General features: G+C 36.3%; 1 protein-coding gene and 1 long non-coding RNA gene across 3 annotated transcripts in view; one reads left to right on the forward strand and one right to left on the reverse strand.

The window, feature by feature from the left end:
* LOC127644547 (gastrula zinc finger protein XlCGF57.1-like) overlaps nucleotides 1-23210 on the forward strand; it is a 35355-nt gene extending 12145 nt beyond the window's left edge. The window contains exons 1-3 of one of the 2 annotated variants that reach the window (XM_052127750.1): nucleotides 12046-12132; nucleotides 12682-12845; nucleotides 17584-23210. In XM_052127750.1, the coding sequence (XP_051983710.1) occupies nucleotides 12761-12845; nucleotides 17584-19076 (1578 nt within the window). In that variant the 5' untranslated portion in view covers nucleotides 12046-12132; nucleotides 12682-12760 and the 3' untranslated portion in view covers nucleotides 19077-23210. Of the gene's footprint in view, nucleotides 1-12045; nucleotides 12133-12681; nucleotides 12846-17583 lie in introns of those variants that run through there. The other variant, XM_052127751.1, reaches the window with a different exon arrangement.
* Nucleotides 7463-8226, reverse strand: LOC127644578 (uncharacterized). Its single transcript, XR_007970683.1, has 4 exons — nucleotides 8191-8226; nucleotides 7903-8093; nucleotides 7730-7817; nucleotides 7463-7614 (listed from the first exon to the last, which is right to left on the reverse strand). It is a non-coding gene; the product is annotated as an uncharacterized LOC127644578 (long non-coding RNA).
* Nucleotides 23211-24753: the final 1543 nt, after the last annotated feature.

The following is a 24753-nucleotide window of genomic DNA, read 5'->3' on the forward strand; positions in this document are numbered from 1 at the left end:
CTGTTTTCGAAAGTTCCGGTACCCTAGGTTCGGCAAAAGTATGCCGACTCACTGACATGCCCCATCTCTTATCTGACATATCTGCAATGGCTCCACAGCAGTTAATTCCCCTTGTGGTGCGACTGGTTGTTTGATGCAGTTTGATCCCTATTCAAACAAGGAGGAAATCACGTTTGTATAAACAATCACAAGTGTGATAAGGAGGTTGCATTTGTAGCCATAACAATCCATTTTGTCTCTAATAATGGTTAGGGTTAGATCTGGGTTTTGGTTGGGGGGTAGATTAAATAAAATAAGCATTTCCCTTCACTGTTAAACACCCTGTACAGATGAATATAATTGTGTTTACAACTGGCTCTGGCGACCTCTCCTGGATACAAATGGATGTCACACTTGTTTTTTGCTCTAAAACACTTACCGCTTTAGCCTCTCGGGCCAGTGTTTTAAAATTCGATCAATGTCGGATTTAGGCTAAAGAAAAATTGGCACACACTTCACGATTTTGATGTGAGATCAAGCTGTAAAAAGGCGTCACAGAAAGTTGTCAATGTGAGCAAAGCTCCTACACTTGCAAAGACAAGTATGAAATTCAGAAAAATCAGAGGATGGAAATTAAAGGTGTAACCAGGATTTCATGCTATACATCATTTACTCCCTCATGCCATCCCAGATGTGTATGATTTTCTTTCTTCTGCTTAACACAAAGATTTTTAGAAAAATATCTCAGCTCTTTAGGTCTATACAGTGTAAGTGAATGGGTGCCAACATTTTTAATCTCCAAAATTAATATAAGGGCAACATAAAAGAACTCCAGACGATGGTTAAATCCATATCTTCTGAAGTGGTATGAGAGGTGCGGGTGAGAAACAGATCAATATTTAAGTCCCTTTTTTTTTTTTTTTTACTATAAATTCTCCTTCCAGCTCAGTCAATTTCCACTTTACTTTCATTCTTCTTCTGTTTTTAGTGATTCACATCCTTCTTGCATATCACCCCCTAATGGGCAGGGTAGAGAATTTATGACGAAAAAGGACTTAAATATTGATCTGTTTCTTACCCAAACGTATCATATCGTATCTGAACACATGGGATTAACCACTGGAGTCATATGGATTACTTTTATGCTGCCTTTATGTCGATCTTGGAGTTTCAAAATGTTGGCACCCATTCACTTGCATTGTGTGGACCTAAAGAGATTAAATATTCTTCTAAATATCTTAATTTGTGTTCTGCAGAAAAGAGAAAGTCATACACATCTGGGATGGCATGAGGGTGAGTTAATGGTGAGAGAATTAAAATACATGGTAAAATACCAAGCAACCAATACATGGTACTTTACGTATGTATTTTTATAGTATATAGGCTCTGACTAACGTTATGTCACACATGCAGGGCTTCAGACTGCGACTGAAATTGTCACAAATGCTTAATTGATAATAATTGATTGCGACAATAATTTGGTGACATTCGGGTTGTGTGTGTTAATTTGCAGTTTCGACAGATATCATCTTGTGTGTTATTGAAAACATCTTGAGAGCGCGCACCGGTGTGTTTTGCACCACTTTTCACCTGTCCTGTTGCGATGAGCTTACTGCTCTGCATGCAACAACAAACCCAGCACGAAAGAGTCATGAACAAAGTACTCTTTTAAACGGGTCTTTTTCATTAATCACCCGAAAAGGGTTTGAACTCAGAAGATCAGGTTAGCAGTTTGAATCTCACTTTCTCAGCGAATCATGAGTGCAGACATTGCAAAATAAGAGTCCATTGTGTATTTCGGGTTTCTTTATAATTAAGTCCCGTGTTGTGTATCACTTTTTTTCCTTTTTATTATTGATTGGGATTGGAGTAGCACAATAAACTGCATCTGGGATTCCATTCAATTTGCACTCTTGTAGTCTGTGTCTGGGCCATCTGTTAACAGTAAAGACTAAGGTAATATTTTAAAACCATTTAATATATATATATATAATTATTTTATATTGTTTAAATTAAGATTTCTATCAATCCAGAATCTAAAATGACTCCAAACTTTGCTTCTTTTACCCTTTCCCAAAACTTTCCAATTTTCCAATACCTCGATAAATGAAAAACTGTAAAATGTGCACAGCAGAATTGCCATACTCTGGGAACACAAACAATCAATGTAATATTTTAAAAGGTTTGCTGATTATCAATGAGTGAAAAAGACATCGATCCAAAGTATATCAGACCCAGTTCCATTAGCAGCCTCATACGCCCATGCCACAACACTGACCATGTTTAACAGATGATGTGGTATGCATTGATCATGAGCCGATCCTTCCCTTCTCCATACTCTTTCCATGATTCTGATACAGGTTGATTTGAGTTTCATCTGTCCAAAAGTGTTCTTGAACTTGGCAGGCTTTTTATATGATGGCAGTCTAATCTGTCCTTTTCTTCTTCTTTTTTTTTTTTTGAGGCTTACCAGTGGTTTGCACCTTGTGATAAAACCCTCTGTATTTACTTTCATGAAGTCTTCTTTTGATTGTAGACTTTGACAGTGATAGTCCTCCCCGCAGAGAGTTTTCCTGACTTGACGAGATGTTGGTTTCTACAACACCATAATGATTGCCAGCTTCACTTAAATTGACATATCTCTTACCCCAAAATATTTGGCGGCACGAGGGGGACATACACAATATTAGGCAGGTGGTTTTAATATTGTGGCTAATCGGTGTATGTACTTATGAACATGCTAGCTGAACATTGCATTATAGGCACACAGTACTATATACACTGTAGGTTTGTGTTTAACGTATGCTATAGTTTGTACACAGTGTTGTAATCTCATTCTTTGTAATTTATCAGTATGTGTACCATTAGTTATCAAATTGAAAAAACACTTAATATCCTCTTCAAACTGAAGACTACAAGTTTCTTTGGCTCATGTATAAATACAAACATAAATAGATAACATGTATGATTATTATTATAATTATTAGTTTTATATGCTAGGATATACTGTAAATTCATAGCCCTGTTGACAATAATAATAGTTATAAATATATCAATATTTAAACTTAGTGAATTTTGTTGGTAGTTTAAGACTAGATTTAGATTTTAAAAAATTATAAATTGCTTTAAAATTATTATAATATGAAACATTATTAATCTAAATGTTTTTGGTGAGTTCTTTTTAACGTAATGTAATAACCTATTACATGTAACAAAAAAAAAACTTGATCACATTATGTGCTTAAAATTGTATTACTGTTTGAAGAAATTATTATACTATGAACATTTATTACATTTAAATTATTATATTATGCTTTGTTATTACATAATGAGTTGCTACTAGGCCAAATTTTTATATAAAAAAAAAGTGGTAGTTGCTGCTCTGGCTGATGGAGATGAAGACATTTGGTCATTTGACTCTATTCCTCACACAAAGAGTTAGAAGATTTGGATTATTGTGCAATAATTAATTTTATTACTTTTATTATTGTTTTATGATGCTTTTAGTGTTTCATTTATATTGATTTTTGTTGTTATTTTGGTACCCCAAAATATTCTGAAAACTCTATTTATTTAAAAAAATTAAATGCTTAATGAATGATTAAATTATAATATACACTCTTAAAAGAAATGGTTCTATTTAGAACCAGAAATGGTTATATCACCCGCTTCATATATGGAACTCCAAAATGGTTCTATATAGAACCATTTTAATGGAGTTCCATAAAAAGAACCCCAAATGGTTCTTTGAATCCAAGTTAGATGGTTCTATATAGAACCATTTAAGGGTTCTTTATTATTAAACGAGATAATTATTATTGAATAAGAAAATATAATCAATCCAGAAAGTTCATAAATTAATTTATTCAATTGATTATACAAAAATATTAGTGACATTTAAAATTGCACCTCTGTATACTGTATTAGACAGCAAAACCTTTTTACATTTAAGATGTTTTATTACATTCAACTGTTTAGTGTGAATTATTTAAGCATTTTCGCTTTGCATTAAATATAAATAAGATTGTTTATGTACTGTATGTACATATTTCAGAGATACATGTAAAAGTTAAGTACTGTACAAGAAAAAATATATATTTTCTGATATTTGACAATACAGATAAAAAACAATACATGAACAATTAAAACATATTAAATATCACTACAATTTACAGAAGTTGACTGTACATTTTTAGTACAGGTATTGGTGTTCTTTTGACATGCTCTTGCCTAAGTTTAAGCATGTATTTTTGAATAAAAGTCATTGTGTGCTTAATGTGAACCGGGTATTGCACATTGAAAAGAAAATAGACAGCAAAAGGCATTCCACAGCCTGTGTCATGTCGATGTCTGCCTCTCTTATAATGGTCACGTTGTCCATTATAATGCTGACACTTTCAGCATTGAGGGGATCAGGAGAGCCATTAAACACAATGGTGGGTGTAGGACCTTTGGGTTCCTGTAAAACAAACATTTCACCTTTTGAGTGCTTTTCACCAATTAAAAGATGTCATCGAATAGACTTAAAATTACCCCATAATTTACTCACCAACAAGCCAACCTATGTGTATGACTTTGTTTCTTCACTTAAACAAAATCTGAGATATATTTAATAATATCCTGGCTCTTTCTAGCTTTGTAATGTGTTTTAATGTCAACATTACGGATGACTGAAGAACATTCAACATGCTACCACATCAGCTCCACTTTGATTACTTGGAATCTCATTGGTTCTTTCATTCTTGTGACTGAATCGTTCATGACACAACACAGATATGACAGCTAGGGCCAACAAGACTCATAATAATTAATGTGGAGCTCATGTGCCACCCCATTGCATGTTATTCTCTTATCTATACATAGTCTAATTATAGTAACCTATCTTGGCAAATTTAATATTTTTATTCTCACTAACGTACCATTTGTACGTACCATTTTGCTTTAGAAGACAAGTATTAAACCCTGGAGTTGTATAGATTTCCTTTATGATCGATGCACTCAAAATTGGGGTGCTATTCAATGACAGTACATAGCAGTAGAAACAGTCCAAAACTTATGACTAAGGAAGAGAGAGTAAATTAAAGGGTACATTTAAAAAATTTGGCATAAGGGTGAGTAGACTGACTAATATTTTTATATTTGCATAAACAGTTCCTTTAATTCAAGTCAAGTGCATCAAATGTTAATGAAACTACAGAAGACTCTATACTTACACTATCCACACAGTAGAGGAAAGTGGCATTTTCTTTGAATAGTGCTGGCAATAAAATGAGTGCAGCATTCCTAAAGAGACCTATAAACAGATACAAATGATTGTACATTAGGTACAGAAATCAATTAAAGGGATAGTTTACCCAAAAATGAAAATTCTGTCATCATTCACTCACTCTTGTCATTTTAAACCTATATGGCTTTCCTTCTTCGGCATAACACAAAAACATATATTTTGAAGAATGTTGGTAACCAAACAATGCTGGTACCCATTTCTATTATATGGACACAAAACCAATGCAGGTCAATGGGCACCGCCGTTGTTCGGTTACCATCCTTCTTTAAAATATCTTCTTTTGTGTTCTGAAGAAGAAAGTCATAAAGATTTGAAATGACAAGAGGGGAGTAAATTATGAAATGTTTTGGGTAAACTATTCCTTTAATATTTACATTATTTTAATACATGTTTCCACTCATACAATTTGTAGGAGCTACCTTTAAATTGACAATGCAACTTTACACTGGGCATGGAACAGATAGGTTGGATGGGAAAAAATATATGGTGTTGTTACCCTCTGTGGTTTCCTCTGCTGGTCCAAAGAGATTTGCGTAGAGGTTTTTTGACTTCCTTCTTTTGCACTCCTGATGATGTTTGGGGCCATTTCATTTAGAGATGTTTCCATGTTCTTCGCCAAGTCTGTTCCAAACCTCATTGTCATTTCATGCAGCATCTTAAATACAAAACATTTGTTTACTTCTGGTGCTTGTATCCAAATTACACATTTTCAGCCGAACAAGTTCCTTAAAGTCAGCATGAACTGGAGGTTGCAATTGACTACCATATAGTGATGTATTTCCGAGACAGAATTTTCAATAAGAAAAATAGTGGGCGTGGTAAAGTAATCAAAATTATTACAGGCGTTGAATCCCATTTGATTGAAATACCATGTAACATTTTTTTCTATTAAATTTGCAATTTGTCATTATGGTTGCAATCGAGACGCGGGTGAGTGAGCGCCGGCGTCAGTTTCTGCGAACTTAGTAATGGGTGTTAACCAGGCTTAAAAATACTGCATATGTCGAGTGGTGATTGGCTAGATCTGTGGTTAATGAATGACGTGATATTAGAGTCTTCCCGGTAGAACTTGCGCTAGAGCTCCCATTTCTAAATGACCTCAATTTTAACAGAAGTATATATCTAAAATTAAAATAATACAATTAGAATAAGAATAAAACAAAAGAACTTTATATCAAATAAAATACTTTGTATTTGGCAGACGCTTTTATCTAAAGGGAGTTGCATTGCGTTCAATCTATACATTTATAAGTTTGTGTTCCCGGGATACCCTTTTGCATTGCTAACGCATTGCTCTACCAAATGAGCTATAGGAATTCACAGAAATATAATATACACAGATTTTTCTTATTTGCCTGGCACAAAATGTAACAGTGTTTACTCACAAGCTGTGGCACCCCAAGAAAAGGAAACTGCTCCATTACTTCAGCTGCAGGCCTGTCCATAATCTGTACTCTTTTGAAAAGAGTGCGCTTCATCCGGTTCTTGACCTCAGAGTAACTGGGGTTGCTTTTACGCAACTCCAGGGTGATGGCATTAATGTGTTCCTGGAAACTTGTCTCATCCTCACCCATTACTTCCAGGTCCAACACAATCTGAGGTAGAAAAACAGTATTGTGCAGTACGTAAATATGAATCAAAGTCACAGAATAAAATATTTAAGATTGAAACATCAATCTTAAATTAAATCTTTGAAAAGAGCCAGACTTCCCATCACTAGCCATTTGTCACGATTCCCTTGTTGTCTGCCCTGGTTTCACTTGTCTTTGTCCGAACTACATTTCCCACAATCCACCTGCCGTCATCACTGCCATTTTGTGTCATTGTTCACACCTGTTTATCATTTGTAATCATCCTGTCCTTGTGTATTTAAGCCCTGTTTCTTGTTCACTCCTTATCGATCGTTGTATGTTGTTAGCCTGGTATGTGCCCTCCTGCCCGAGTGTTCTAGTTTATGTTTAGTTTCCCCATTGTGGGCTTTCCTTTGTGTTTTGCCTGTCTATTAGTCAATAAAGATAACTGCGTTTGGATCCGATCCTCCTGTCTGCCTGCTCCTGCTTCCCACACTAGCGTTACACCATTATATCCAATGGTTCTCTTCTACATTTTGCACTCTGAAATAATTGTCAACATGTGTTTCATGTTAAGACTAATTTAATCTACCTTCAAAATCAAATTTATTGAACTGAACTTGCCTCTTGTTGTTGACTAAGTCCCTCAGAATATGTTTGTCCAGCACACTTCCTTTTGATCCCATACTTCTCCTTCATTTGCAGGACGATTGATGAGCTAACCAAGGGAATCCTTTCTTTTTTAAATTTGTTTCTAAGGCATTCCAACAAGGTATCCTGTAGACACATTTATACTTTCTTTTTTAAATAGATTTTTTTCTGTGTGAGATTTTTTAATGAGCAATGATCTCAATATTTTCACAATATTAAAAGAGCAGCAATATGTTCATACATAACCAGAGGAGCTGCCATCCTTCAAAAATGGAAAGCGGGTGATCAAACTCCCCAGAACATCTCCATATATTTTATGATTTGGGTACCTAAGAAATAATCAAATATATTATTTCAGTACCCAACAACCAAAACATAAAATACATTTAACTGTTATAAAATACAATACTGTACCAGGTGTGCTAGGTGATGCTGTCAAACAACACTTGAATCAGTAATGCACGGATGTGAGACTTGTCCTTCTTCTTAAAGCCGGGATCCTTCCTCTGCAAAGCTGCTTGCAATTCAGGGGAAAGACAGGCAGGTTGTATACTGCTGGCCAAGGTTGGGCAACAAATGAGCCCTCATTCTCACAGGGTTCTTGTCTGTAAACATGAATACAACGTTGAAGTCTTTTATACAGGATATTCATTTTACTTGCCACAATACAGTCTGTTTAAACTTTAAAACAATGATACATACGGAGTACACGATATTTGTGGCACTTCAGTTTCCAGGCTGTTTGAAGAAAAATAAAAATATAAATTAAGATAAGGATTTTAAGCTTGGTTAGCATAAGTTTGTTTTACTTTTAACCACAATGTTTAATATTTAACAGTACAGACTTACTTTTTTAACTTATTAAGCTCCTTCATAAATGTCACCTGATGTTTCATTACAGGAAAAAGTCTTTCCACCATCCTTTCTGTGAGACCCAGCAGAGTCTCCCCATCAATTTGCTGCTCTGTAAAAAAAAACAACCAAATATTTCATATTCTATAGAAGAATTAATAACACCTGTTAACACAGGCCTAAGTATGTGTGAAACTGCGACAAACATTCACATATCATACTCCTCCGTCTTCCACCCGGTTCGCTTATATTTGAATTGGCGCTTATTGTTCAAGTACCGTTAACGAACAACGAGCGCGCGCTTCATTGAAATTAAAATTCACGCTTCTGTCTCGAAGCTCGTCTCCTTATAACACAGCTGTCTTATTGTTATTGACAATTCAATTAACATTAACAAGGAAATAAAGGGAGACTGTAACTTAAATAATTTAAAACCGGAGGAAAAACAATTTAAAAGGGCTTTCTGAACCGACGGCTGACGAAGCCCGTCACTGCTAACGTTACACAGCAGTGTCTGAGGTAAATATTATCCTTTTTGCTTCTAGTATCAGTATGTAACACAAGGGCTAGTCTAACCAATATAACTATTAACTACAATACTAAATATTTCATTAAAATTATTTTAAAAATGTAAAAACGTAACTTACCTGTGGGTATAAACGGGAAGAAATGGCGGACTCCTCAGTTTGAAAAATTAGCCAAACTGTCAGTCAACTTGTCTCTCGGAGGTTCATCTTCGCCAATCCACCAATAGGAATTCAAGGATGATGCAACGCATATACGCCACCAGAGAGAATTTTTACGATAATTATTTTTTTAATGTTACCTTCGACAGATTAAAACCTATGATTAAAGCCATCACAATATGGAATACAAAATAAAGAAAACACCTGGTCATTTTATTTTTTATTTAAAGGCAAAGCTCAAATCATACATTGACTAGATATTGATATTTTTTGACTCTTGTTTTTGACTACAGCAGTCATTTTCATGGGTCTTGACTCAAAAAGTGTTGTGAATGTGTTGTGTAGGCCTATAATTATTGTGTAATCTTTAGTTTACACTTCAGTCATAAAACATGAATTATAACCATTTTAATAAAAAAGGTTCTTTGCTCTCAAGGGTTCTACATAGAACCATTTTTTTGGTAAAAGGTTCTATTGGCCAAGAACGGAACCCCAGGGTTCTATATAGAACCCAGAGGAACCCTTTTTTTTAAGAGTGTAATTATGATTATTTTTATTATTTTAAAGTTTAGTAGGCCTATTGGTGAAAGCAAAAACATTTTAAAGTCTAATGAAACCATAATAATGTCAAATAGTTATATTTGATGCCGTTGGATGTTTTATTAATCTCATTGATTATAAATGCAATAAAATGAACCATTGTAATCATAAATGTAATATTCATGGTTGCAATAAGGATACGTTATACATAAATGACCCTCCCCAATGATTAATGTCAAACTGATTGCCCTGAACGGCTTGTTTCATTAATGTCAATGACCGATATAACTTGAGAATCACTGTTAATCGAGCTGCTGAAAAGCTGCTTTATTTCATAGCAACATTTTCCTGTTTTCACCTATTTCATTATGGTGCTTAAGCTTTTGTGGAAATTGCCACAAAGTATTTAATTGGCATTCACAGGCACACCGCAGGATCTCCTATTGTTATATTATATTATATATCACTCTAACACATCCGCTAAAGACATTTGTCCAACATACTGTAAAATACTAAAAGTACATAACTAAGATTGGAGATAAAACACCAATTGTGTCAGCAAGGCATTAAAGTTTTAGTAAAGTAAAAACTTTTACTTTATATTACTTTTACTTTTATTCTAAAAAAAAAATGTTTTACTATGCTTTAGGTAAATCTGTAGCCTGTATTATTAACTTTATAAAAGAAAAGTCTATGTTATGTCTTCATTAAGTTCTTGCAAGGATCCCATTATTTTCACCAATTAGGCCTACACAGAACAAAACGACACAAGCATATTTCTGAAAATAGTTAAATTAATTAATCGTGTTTAAAAACAAACAAAACTATAACAATCACGGATCGAGAACAACTATCGGTCTACAAGTAACAAACAGAGAATTAAGTCACTTTCTCCTCTAATCTTAAAGATTAAATGTATAAAGCTTCACTTATTTATTTTGTTGTATTTCAGAATATTTTTCTTAATTTACTTCAGTCAGACCAATCAATTACTTGACAGAAACAATAGGGCCATCACTGTTAAAGAGCTCTTGGAGTCTCGAGTTTGAATATAGGGCGTAGGCCTACTGAGTGACTCCAGCCAGGTCTCCTAAGCAACCAAATTGGCCCGGTGGCTATTGAGGTAACCTCCTCCTGATCGCTATAATATGGTTCGCTCTCGGTGGGTGCTTGGGTGCATATTTGTCCCCATGCACGCTATGTCTCTGCGGTAACACGCTCAACCAGCCACTGATGAGATGGTTGACGTCTCAGACATGGAGGAAACTGCGATTCGTCCTCCGCCACCCAGATTTAGGCGAGTAACGCCACCACGAGGACTTAGAGCACATTGGGAATTGGGCATTCCAAATTGGGGAGAAAAAGGGGAGGGTAAAAAAAAGCAAAGAGTAAGACTCTTAGTGTAAGAGTAGGAGCTTTTTATAAAGATGCTAAAAGCAATTTTCAGCAAAGTCTAAGGTTCATAGGTGCTGATGGAGGTGACGCTTAAGTGTTGTGAAATAAAGACTACAATGATGTCAATAGTGAGTCTGCGAAGGTAATATGTTCCAGCTGGTATGACATCAGTAAATCACTCGTAATTTAAACAACACATTATAAAACAATATTTTGATAGATTATTTTCTGTTGATTCATTATTTGATTAATCAAATGAGAAAGCCAAATTGTATTTCCTTTATTTTAAAACATTATTCCATATGTTGTCCACAAACAATGTGAAAATTTAAGGCTACAAAAAAATAAAAAAGCTAAATCTTGCAATAAAAATAGAAGAAATTAAAAGAAATATAAATAGAAGGGCTATATAAATCACAAAATGAAATATAAACCAAACTGCTAAAACATTTTCAAATGTATTTTTTTCCCCACAGAAACAGGTTTTCTCTACTGTAAGGTTGATGGAGGCTAGTGTAAAGATATTCAACTAATCATAATTTAATTCATTGTTGATTATTTTCATCATTGATTTTTATAATTTTTGTGATATTTAGATTTGATTAGTTAGTTAGTTGCAACCCTCTGAAAGCTTAGGCATAGCCCTCACATTTGTCAAATGCTTAATTCACAACAATGAGTTTCAGTGTAGGCCTATTCATAAAATAAATGTGATGCAATGAAAAAATTATAATGATGGATATCATTTCGCTCAACTACAAAAACGAATTTACCCAAATTCCACTTTCATTAGTCCAACACATTGTATCTTTGTTGCTGAGTTTGTTGTCTCTGTGGAATAGTCATTGTGCTACTACTAACTAGGTTAGGATACCTCTTTAAACAAATTAAGGAGCTTGTTGAGACGTAAATTTGAGTAAAATTACGTAAATTTTAGAATTTCGTCACACTTAAGACCACAGTTTTACTCGAAGCAGCTTTAAACATACGGCCCTGATATCTGTGCTGCTTTCTCTAGCTTGCGGACTCTTATTTTGAAATAATTGTATTGACGGTTGTGCCGCCATTTTGTTTAATTCTAACAGGAAGCTGAAGTAGCGTTCTGATCACAGGGCTGCTGATTGTGCATCAAATATTTTCTTTCACTTCTCTCCTCAGATACTGTTGGTCTGTAAGTAGTAATATAAAGTTGATCGTTTTGACATTATAGTATTTAAAAAGTATTATTTTGTGAAGAAAATGCCTGTCTGCAAATTATGTTTGTTTTTAGTACAGCATACGTTAATGCATGTAGATTTATTAGTATATTTTGGTTTGTTCTGTGTTTGCAGTAAAACAAAGAATGATAACTCTCAGTAAATTTCAAACACATCTTGTGAAATTTCTGGAATAATGTCGTTCAAAATGCTTGCTGTCTATTTTTAAATTTAAATATACAAAAATAATAATAATAATAATATGTAAACCAAAATAGAAACAATTCATCTAAATAACAAGGTAAATGTACAAACTGGTAATGAGAAAATAGTCTTAATGTGATTAATGGGTAGCTTTTTTGTTGTTAATAGGGGAACAAAAAGTAAATAAGAAGAAACTTTTTAAAATAAATCTACAACATTACCTATTCGCATCCACCCAGCTATCACAATTAGAATCTTCAGAGAAGGCCCTCCCACTGAAATTTACTTATAAATGCTGTGAATATATCATCATCCCACAGGTGAAGAAAGAGAAATAAGGTGGCATATAAAGTGGAACTGAATGAAACCAATGAAGTCTGCTGACATACTATTGCAAAAATGAAGTCTGTAAAAGAGGAGAGTGGTGACTTGAGTGATCCAGAACTGCAGCTAAATAAAAATGAAGATACTGAGGACCAAAGAGGTTGGTGTCGATTCTTGTTTCTTCAAAATTATCTTTGAGGAACATTAAGGTAAAGTTTGAAATGAACAGATAGGGCAGCGTTAGTTAGAAAACGTAGAAGCAATAAAATTAACATTTTCTAAATTCTAATTACATGCACTTTAGTTTGATATATATCGGATTAAAGCAATATGTCTTTTTGACATGTCAAGTAAATGCGTTTGTCTGAAATCGTACCAGTCCAGTTTTTGCAAAACCAAACTAACGGACCTAGATAATGAAGTTATTGATCAGTTCCAATTGGACCACAGTAGACCTCTGCATTGTGCACATGCTCAAGTAGGTGCTGCATGAAATGTATTTAACCTGTAAGTCAAATGCAACAAAGCAGAGAAGACAACAATAACCACCATGTGTGTGTTTCATTAAAGGAGTAATGAAATGCATTTTTTTTTAATTTATATATAGTTTTATTATCTTCGATGAGGTCCACTGATCATGTTTTTTTTTTTTCTTTCACCAAAACGTCATAATTTTGTAATATATGATCATTTTCCACCCTGTTTCTGGCCCTTTGTCTAAACGCTCCATTTTGGCCTCAGCTCCTCCTTTAAACAACGTAAATGACCACTGTTCTGATTGGCTAACATCGTGCAGCCCCTCAAATATAGCCATATTTGAAATTCAATCAGAAGAGAATGAACATCCCCACAATGGGGAGTTAGTCATATCGGTGGTACCCAGGACTGAATTGGGTGGGGGAGGAGTGTGATGAGGAGGAGGGCGTGGCTGGTGGCGGTGAGCGGATTGAGACGCTGGTTCGGTGGAGAGAGATGTATGCTGCTGCGCTGCACGTTTTAAGTTTACCGTTAAAGTTTACTGATCAGCTTGTTCTTGCCCTCTTGCCCATCCTTACACTGTTACATATGGTTATTTAAAAGACTCACAAGGCATCATCAATGCTGATGACTACCCAATTTGTAAACTCTGTCAACTAAAATTATAATCGGAATCTGAGCTGATCAAGATCGGAGCTGCAGCACAGCTCCCTCCGTCTCTTTCGGCTTCTCACTCAATCACTCTCATGCACGTGTGTGAGTGCACGCATGGGAAGGGACATGTCTTTTGCACTCTTTGTATGGTGGAATTGAATATCCTTCATAGCTCAACAAGATCACCCACGAGTGCAACAACAGCATTAAATACGAACACCAGTGAAGTGGTAGGTCTACTACATCTAAACAGTTTTTAGAAACATGTATTATAATTTATAATGTTGCCTGCATTTCAAAAATCAGTTAGGGAAGGCATCAACGAACTATAAATATTTAAAATGTATGAAGATAGAAAAACAAATGGATGGTTGCAAAAGTGTTCGGTGTACAACCCTTATAGTAGATGGAGGTCTTTGGCCATTGCATCTTGCTCTCTTATAAGCATTTCTCAGATTAAACAATGAGTTTTTGAACGCTTTGTCAGGCAAGATGTTCAACTTTGAAATGTGTGTCTCGAGATCCTTGCGTTCGGTTACAGTCTGGTGTGTTACATCTGGACAGCCCCTGGCCTGTGCTTGTAGTCTGAGCTGCTTCATCACCGAGTTCAGCCGAATACCACTGCTATCTGGGAATTTTGCAACCCTACATACAACTGTAATGAATAAAAAAACAATGTTGTATTTCGCTGTTATTATAAAGCTCGAGCCTTTGGTAGTATGCTGTGGCATCAGTGCAATTGTAACACCATGTGGACTGTATTGAAGCATTTACCTCCTCCTTTACTTTTGACATAACATTTGAGAATGTGGACCAAGTAAAACTTTGTATTTATTTATTTTATGCACATTAGTTAAAAATGTTTTTTTTGTTACCAAATTACGTAGTTCAGTACAGGAAGTGTCTGGAATTACTTATGACTCGTTTCAGGTGTTAAGAATTGGTTCTTTCTTTTGGGAGTCATTAACTCTATTTGCACTTTGATTTGAAACTTTACATTCACAAATAGCTATCTAACACACTGAAAGGTAATATTTGAAAAACCATAATAGGTGCTCTTTAAGTAAAACATTTGAATTTAGTTTCTCTGCTCTATTGACAGCCCAATTATAAGTTTCAAATGGTCTTATTTAAAAGACTTTGGTTTGAGATTGAGGTAGGCACAAAATAATTCCTAAAACGATTCGTTCTACTAATAGGGATTCTACACCATCTCCCAGAGGGCAAAAGACTAAATTCCTCCTGGGTAGTTCAGTGAGTATTGATGCTGACTACCACCCCTGGAGTCGTGAGATCAAATCTAAGGTGTGCTGAGTGACTCCAGCCAGGTTTGCTAAGCAACCAAATTGTACCGTTTGCTAGGGAGGGCAGAGTCACATGGGGTAACCTCCTCGTGGTTGCGATTAGTGGTTGTCGAGCTCAATGGGGTGTGTGGTATGTTGTGCGTGGATCGCGTAGAGTAGCCTCCAAATGTGGAGTCCCTGCAGTGTCATGCACCACGTGATAAGATGCATAGATTGACGTCTCAGAAGTGGACACAACTTAGACTTGTCCTCCGCCACCCGGATTGAGTTGAGTAACAGCGCCATGTGGACCTACTAAGTAGTGGGAATTGAGCATTCCAAATTGGGAGAAAAGGGAATAATAAAAAAATACTAAATTCCTCGTTAAAAAATTGGACTGGTCATATATCATTCCTTGGGCCTGCCTCAATACCGTTTGCTCAAATAAAACTTGAATGGATTGGTTCTTTCAATCCTATTGTTTTCATTGCAATCTGCACAAGGCGGCAAAGTTTTGTTTTTAACTGTGTTGACATATTCCTGTACCATGCTGCAATTCCATATGTAATCAAACTCTCAAAAATGGATTGCTCAATAAAAAAAAAATTCTGGTTAACCCCATAAACTCTTAAGTCTCAGGAAATATAATCTCTGTTGCAGTTTTGCGCACAATATGGGTATTCCAACTCAATGAGTTATCAATGTAATAGATAACTATTACCCAGATACTTAAACATGGAAACTTGTGTAATGGGTTCATCATATATTAACACTGAACTGTGATTCCCCCACTGATCTGGGGGTCAAATATAATTTCTACAGTTTTGCTCTTACCTAAAATCAAACAGATATCACACCACTGTACAAAATGATCAACTACTGTTAAATACCCTCTAGAACAAGTATTTCTGTACATCAGTTTTAATAGTGAAAATGCCCAAGAGAGACCCAGCGTGTGCACAATTATTTATTTTTTAATAATTGTGGATTATTATCTCCGTTTTGTTGCTGTATTGTATTGTTGTGCTCTGGAAGCTCCAGTCACCAAGATAAATTCCTTGTATGTGTAAGCATACTTGGCAATAAAGCTGAACCTTTCATTTGGAAAGTTGTGGATAGTGTTGTCAAAAGTACCGGTTATTCGATACTAAAAAATAAATGTAACGAGGCCAGTAGTACCGACTCAATCCGGTACCAGCGGGTAGTATGACTGACACACGACTGCTTTAAAATACTTTTGAGCGTGTGCTCTGTTACTCATTACAATGAAATGAACAATGAATCAAATTAAAACAGTGACATGTCCTAGTGTTATTTATTAAACCGCTAAAGGCTGCAATCTTAGTGTGGAAGAGCTGCATACTATGAATGAATGTATAAATCTGTCTGCTCAAACACTGGATATACCACAGACATTGAGAATTATTCACGACATGTTGTATCAGATGACAGAGCAGAGCACTACTGTAAACCACGCAGCACATGTAAACTATGTATTTATATAATTCACAGCATTTGCGCTTTAATCTCTAAACTTTATTTATATAGCATTTAAAACAACAGAGTTGACCAAAGTGTTTTATAGTAATAACATAAAAAAAAAAATACCATACACACAAACACCAGTAATCTAAAATACAAAAAACTGTGTCCTACATTTCATTTGTCACTCAGAATCAAAGGCTAGTGTAAAGAGATGCGATTTCAGACATGACATAAAAGTCTCCAGGTCACAGACTGTTTATTCGGAAAGTGAAGCTTCATGAAAAAAATACATGGCACATATGGAAATGCACTATGATGTGTGAGTAATTTAAAAATAAAAGTCACAAAAATGGACAAAAAATACACATCATAATAAAACCATGTTTCAAAATATAGCCCAGAAATGGAAGAAAATGTGACAAATATATTACAACTGTATAGTAAAATGTAATATTGACAGTAATGTTAATAAATAATAATAAAGCAATATACCACAAGAAGGACTGCTGTTGAATAAAAGTTTGGCACCAAAAAAAATGCAATGACATCTTGAAATGTTCTATTTTCACTTGTTATAAGATTTAAGAATGAATAGATTAGACACCATTTTGATGATTAAATTAAACTCTAAAACATGGAGTTCTGGAAAATGATGATAACAAAAAACCCGGAAGTGTGAAAAGGCATGCTTCTATGACGCAAAAGGTCAACTGGAAATGTAACTTCTCAGCTTAAGCCCTTCCCTAACTTCACCTATTCAGTTGTGCATAGTGTTATTTATTCTTGGACAAAGAAATTAAGATTGTAGCTCAACAATGCAAAAACGTGCAGATGCTCGATTATAACTGCCCATGTAAATGTATCCAATGACAGAACTAACCTGCAGCATGTCTGAATAATAAAAAATAAAACGCACACTTTGCCTAAAATAAATGTATTGCTTTGAGGTTCTGTTGTATTTCTTGTTTCACATTTGTCACAATTTATTGTTTATTTTAGACATGATGGAAGAGAAAAAGGAAAGTCAAGAACTGAATGACGAGGAGGAGAAACATCAGAATGATAAATCTGATCATTTAATCATTGGTGAAAAATCTTCTAGTTGCTCACAGAAAAGAACTCGAAAAACAAGATCCAGAAAAAACTTCAAATGCCATCAGTGTGGAAAGAGTTTTACAAAAAAAGGAAACCTTAACACCCACTTAAAACTTCACACTGGAAAGAAGCCTTTCATATGCCAGTGTGGAAAGAGTTTCTCACTAAAAGGAAACCTAAAGAGTCACATGATACTTCACACTGGAGAGAAGGCGTTTACCTGCTCTGAATGTGGAAAGAGTTTTGCATTAAAACAAGATCTTGAGAGGCACCTGAGAACTCACACCGGAGAGAAACCTTTTACATGCCCTCAGTGTGGAAAGAGTTTCACACAAAAAGAAAGCCTCAAGAGGCATCTGAGTCTTCACTCTGGAGAGAAGCCGTGCACATGCCATCAGTGTGGAAAGAGTTATACAGAAAGTAAACAGCTTGAGGTTCACATGAGAATTCACACTGGAGAGAACCTTTTCACATGCCATCAGTGTGGAAAGAGTTTCACACAACAAGGAAACCTTAAAACTCACTTGAAGCTTCACTCTGGAAAGAAGCCTTTCATATGCCAGTGTGGAAAGAGTTTCTCACTTAAAGGAAACCTGAAGAATCACATGAAACTTCACACTGGAGAGAAGCCTTTCACCTGCCCTGAATGTGGAAAGAGTTTTGCAATAAAACCACATCTTGAGAGGCACCTGAGAACTCATACCGGAGAGAAACCTTTTACATGCCCTGAGTGTGGAAAGAGTTTCACACAAAAAGGAAACCTTAAGACTCACTTAAAACTTCACTCTGGAGAGAAACCTTTCATATGCCAATGCGGAAAGAGTTTCAGACTTAAAGGAAACCTTATGAATCACGTGATACTTCACACTGGAGAGAAGCCATTTACATGCCTTCAGTGTGAAAAGAGTTACACAGAGAGCAAACAGCTTTATGCTCACATGAGAATCCACACTGCAGAGAACCCTTTTACCTGTCGTCAATGTGAAAAGAGTTTCACACAAAAAGGAGATCTTGAGAGACACCTGAGAGTTCACACTGGAGAGAAGCCTTTCGCGTGCCCTCAGTGTGGAAAGAGTTTTACTCAAAAAGGACACCTTAAGAGACATCTAAGTCTTCACACTGGAGAGAAGCCTTTCACATGTGTTCAGTGTGGAAAGAATTACACGGAGAAAGGACAGCTTGAGGTTCACATGAGAATCCACACTGGAGAGAACCCTTTCCTCTGCCATCAGTGTGGAAAGCGTTTCACACAAAAGGGAGATCTTGAAAAGCACCTGAGAATTCACACTGGAGAGAAGCCTTTCATCTGCCATCAGTGTGGAAAGAGTTTCACTCAAAAAGCACACCTTAAGAGCCACTTAAGTCTTCACACTGGAGAGATGCCTGTTCACATTTGATCAATGTAGAAAGAATTACACAGAGCGAGAACAACTTAATGTTCACATGAGAATTCACACTGGAGAGTAGCCTTTAACATATCTTAGGTGTGGAAAGAGTTTCACTGAAGCAAGCCATCTCACAGCTCATCAACAGTTTGACTCCATATCAAGCCCTAGCCCCTTTTCTGAGGTGCCCCCCAGAGGGAGATCGCTGTGCCATCAGAGTGGAAAGAGTTACACAGAAAGAAAACGGCTTGAGGTTCACATGAGAATCCACACAGAAGAGAACCTTTTCACAAGAAACTATAAAACTCACTTAAAGCTTCTCTCTGGAAAGAAGCCTTTCATATGCCCTCAGTGTGGAAAGAGTTTCAGACAAAAAGGAAACCTCAAGACTCACTTAAAACTTCACTCTGTAGAGAAGCCTTTCATATGCCAATGCAGAAAGAGACTTAAAGGAAACCTTAATGGTCACATGATACTTAGGAGAGAAGCTTTTCACATGCCTTCAGTGTGAAAAGAATTACAGAGAGAGAACATCTTGAGGTTCACATGAGAATCCACAATGGAGAGCACTCTTTCCTCTGCCATCAGTATGGAAAGAGTTTAACACAAAAATGACAACTTGAGGTTCACATCTGAGTTCACACTGGAGAGTAGCTTTTCACATGTCTTAGGTGTGAAAAGAGTTTTGCTCAAGCAAGCCATCTCACAACTCATCAACAAAATGACTCCGTATTGAGCCCCTGCCCCTTATCTGAGGTGTCCCTCAAAGGGAGATCGCTGTGCCCCTTAGTGATCCCCAACAGAGATTGCTCTGAAGGAGCAGCCTCTGTATAGGCCGAACACTAAAGCAATGATGTTTGAAATCCTCAGGCTTTTTTCATGCACAGAAGCAAATGTTTGACATGTGCAAGAAAAACAGATGTTCAGTAGAAAGCGAGTCATTTGTATTTGCTTTGTTGTTTTATTGATGTTTTATTGTGGTCAGATTGAGATAGTCCACTTTGAATAGGGCTCTTTTAGATGTTTTTATGTGGTGTAAATTTGGTTTAATGCAGTTTTCTTTGCTGTGTTTCTAACAGCAAACACCTTTTGTTCACTTAATTTACTTGCATTACTATGGCTTCATACAGCTTCTGTGCTCATTCGTCCTGAAACAGACTCTAGTGTGAGGTTTCCTTCATAAGAAGCAGATACTAAACATAGCTTAACCTCATACTGCACTAATACAAGCTGAGTACACCAGTAATCTGCGGAAATTAGCAGTTTTTACCAAAATGTCAAGAAAGAGATCCTGATATATTAATATACAAAATTTCGTTTTTCTCCATCGCCCTGCATTGTACTTAAAATGACAATAAAGTGACTTTGGTGTATTCACATTATTTGAGCTGTGGCTGATGGAAAAAAGTTGGCCTGATAAAGAGTGAACACTGCTTTTACAATGTGTTTCTACTGGTTAGTCTCAAACGGTTTACTTCGCTCTACCGGTATCAGAGAGTGGAATTTACGCTCTGGGTATAGATGCTGTTCTAAAAGCTAACAAGGTACCAGAAGCATAGAGACAAAAGTTTCGAACTCTGTCCAAAAGAGGTGAATGAAGCTCGCTTTGAGTTTGCCAGAGAGCTTACCACCCTGTTCAATAGCTGGTATGTTGCATCTGAAGTACAAACAGTTGAACATTTGTGTGATTTAGTTGTGCTTGAACAATTGACAAATTCCATGCCTGCACGAATCGCCACCTACAAGTATGAAGTCAGCACCGCTGCAGAAGCTCCTGTGCTTGCTGATGAAAAGGCTTTGACTCTTGAAGCTTAGTTATGGAGAGTCTCGTAAGAGCAAGACTCAAGTTATCGTATAACACAGAAGAATGTTGATTTAGTTTCAACTACTGCCATGGTTAAGGACATTAGAAAAATGATTGTCCTGTGCTGAAGGCTAAAGGTAAATCTTAAAATACTTATGCGTGTGAAGCCTGCTGTGCTCTTGGTTTGGCCTGATGTTTCTCCACCTCTTGTGGTATCATCTGTTCCGTTGTCATCTGGGGAGCCTGATGAGATTGCTGAAAAGTACCCAGAGGTATTTACAGCTTGTTCTGTAAGCAGCGTGATCATTCCCTTTTATCCTGTTCTGGTGAACTGAAAAGCAAAAGCAAGCTGATGTTACATGGACTGATTTGTTTGAAGGGGCCTTACATTTAGACCAAGCTTGAGATGTTGCTCATGGTTATTTTTTTTGCATGCCGGGTTATCGATAAAGAAATGAATTCCTCATGGTAGCATTTTTGCAGCGGACCCTATTATGCAGGAGGTGGTTCCTTCCAAGTTTCGTCCTTTAGTATTGCAGACCTCCCATGTAGTTACTTTTGGACATTTGAATGTTAAAATAAACCTATGACAACATCTTACATTTCTTTTTGTCAGAAACTAAAAAAGGATGATCCTCAGTACATCAAAACATGTAATATGTGTCATTGTCAGTTACCTGGAAAACCGAATCCAAACATGCTCCACTGTCCACTATTCCTCTGACAAGTCAACCATTTGAGCACTTGATGTTTGACTGTGTGGCCACACTGCCCTGATTGAAGTCTGGCAGTATTTACCTGCTAACTGTTATCTTTGCCTCTACATGTTACCCTGGAGCATATCCTCTCCGTACTATTATGGAAAGATTTGCGATGAAAGATTTTAAACAGTTAATATCAATCTTTGTTATTCCAAAGATTATGCAAAGTGATCAGGGGTCTAACCTTACCTCTCATTTGTTTTTACAAGTTTTGCCGCAACTGCGGATTAAGCATAATAAAGAGAGTACCTATCATCCCCAAAGGTGTTTTGAAACATTTTTAACAAACTTTAAAGTCCTTGCTGCATGCTTATTAATGGGTATTGGGAAGAGCGATTACCGTGGCTGATGTTGGCGGTACAAGAAGTTTGTCAGGAGAGGACTGGTTTCAGTCCGAATTACCTGGTGTTTGGGCACACTGTTTGTGGCCCACTAAGACTGTGCCTCGTCAAAATGTGATGAACTATTTGAATGATTTCAGGTGCAGACTTCAAGAAGTATGTAAGTTAGAAAAAGAAAAGGTGCCTAAATTTCAGTCTCTTTGATCAGCGAGCTGAATGCAGACGGTTTTGTCCTAGTGACCAGGTTTTGGCTCTTTTGCCAATTAATGGTTCACCTTTCCAAGCCCAGTCTTCTTGCCCATTTACTGTAGTGAAAAAGATTTCTGATTTGAATTATCTGATCGTTACTCCTAAATGGAGAAAGGTGAATAGAGTTACTAAACCTGACTCTTTTCACCTTCCTCGCATCGAGGATTGTGTCGATCTAGTTGGAGCTACCAAATTCATAAGTAAATTTGATCTACTGAAGGGCTATTGATAAGTTCAATTAACATCATGTGCATAAGATATTTCTGCTTTTATTACATCTGCAGAATTATTTTCATACAATGTTATGAGTTTTGATTTACGCAATGTCCATTTCAGCTGCTAATGAACAGGGTTGTTATGGGTTAGAGGGAGTGGCTGTTTATTTGGGTGATAACATTGTTGTTAGTGACTCCTGGGAACAGCACTTGAGTCACATTGAACAATTGTCTACACATATATCCATTTCAATTTAGTATAAATAAATTAAGATTTTAAACATGTTTTGTTCCTTATCTAAAGAATCAGTGAAATATAAATTGAGAGTTTTATATTACAGAAATGGGAGGAAACAGCAGTTTTCAGATATCTCAAAACAATTAGAACAAATAAGAGATCCACCACAGGGATGTGTCCTTTTCCACTTGCTTTGCATTCTGTAAATTAAGCAAGGCCAGCAGCACCATTTGTGCAGATGTGGAAATCTTATATTAATTTTGTTATAGCTGATTAATATCATACATATAGGGGGTGTTTAAAAAAAGGTGATTAACATGCTAAGTGTTTCAGTTTATCGTGTTAAGCTTTTACTGCTCCTGCAGCTCAGACGGGGTAGAAGATTTTTTCTTCTGTAAGATTTTTAGTGCATTATCTTGCATTGTTAAAAATTTCTCATCATATTTTTGTCAACAGAAGCCTATGTTTTAAGTGTAATTGTTTAATTATTTCATGATGCATATTTCCATGTTGTCTTTGTTGACAACATGGAACTGGACAATTAAGTTTTTTATTTTTTGTCGAAACAATTTATAACATCTAAATATCGAAAAGTTTTCAGCCAATGTAGGACTGAACCAGTTGATATTTAGCTACATGTTACTGAAAGAGATGTGCAATAACATGCAGACATTTTAAACCAATGCAAGCTATTTTTATTATGTTATTATTGTTGTTTTGTATTTTGCTAAAGGTTTAATTTCTATTTGTTGTTCAATTTCACACTTTTTAAAGTTTGATCAATACTAAACATCTAATTTGTGCGCCCACTAGTCGTAATGGTAGTAAGAGTGCAGACATATTCCCCTCTTCGTATTGAATATGGAAGGAGAACCAAAAACAATGTGTGGTTTGGAAATTAACAGTAACAATAGCCTATAGATTAGTAAGACATTGCACATAATCACATATTTACATATCCACAACTCAATGGGGAGAAAATTAAAAACAGTCATATGCCTACAAGGAAATAATGTCACTAGCCAACAGGGTAGTAGAACAATAAACAGTACTCTTTAAAGTAAAGGAAGGCACAGTTGTCAGATCAAGCAGTACACAATGAACATTGATAAATAAACCCTCCTCCACAACAAATACCTGGGTAGAGAGGGAGGAAACTCTTTGAATGGCCTTCAAAGCAAACAAAGATCTACTCTGTCAGTCTCTGGATGAGGGGCTGTCTCGCTCGATGCAAGAATGTAATGACCAAAAGATATTTGTACACAGACAAATCACCCAGGCATGGTCTGCCACTTTAGCAGTGATATACACCAAGTGTGGATGAAGTGAGTCTTGCAGACAAAAGCTCTTGTAAGAAGTGAAGCACCATATGCACATATGCACATGGCACTGCGCTGGTTCCTCAAACTGCGGGGCATCCAACTGCTACGGAACAAAGGAGTCATGAGCTGTGTTTCCACTGTCAGGCCAAATGAAGGCATGCTAGCGCATGCCAAGGCCAGTTGCATTCCCACTGTCACTTCCGGGGCATAATCATGCCTCCTTGGGGGGGCCTATGGCCCGCCAATTACCCTTGGACCAAAGAAGGTCAACTGGGAATTGAGGTGCATTCAAAGTCAAAGGAGGAGTTTAGCGAGACACTTGTGCTGTTTCCTTCAAGTCGGATGTGGGATATCCCTATTTGAATTCTCTGAACTCTGACCAAAGGAATTTCATTGCCAGGAAAGTGATGTTTAAACAACCAAAACTGCAACACTCCCATTAGCATAACAGGGGTTTACTGTTTCCTAGCAACCCAGCTGATAAACAATGCTGCTATGCTAGCATTTGTGCTACAAGTGTATGATCATCAAAAGATTTTACTCTGTTTTGTACACCAGTCTCTGCAAACATTTGTTAAACAAGCTTTAATATCTTGTAATGTAGAAACTTTGACTCATTGATCGATATAATTTAATAAAAGCCTAGCATAGCCTGCATTATTGATAACCAGAAGTGACAGTGTGTCGTATCCAGGGAGGCAAACAGGTCCTCAGATTTTTTGATCACCTCCCAAATTCTCTAAACTGTCTGAGGATGAG

This window comes from Xyrauchen texanus, chromosome 6, assembly GCF_025860055.1.
Source record: "Xyrauchen texanus isolate HMW12.3.18 chromosome 6, RBS_HiC_50CHRs, whole genome shotgun sequence".
Lineage (NCBI taxonomy): Eukaryota > Metazoa > Chordata > Actinopteri > Cypriniformes > Catostomidae > Xyrauchen > Xyrauchen texanus.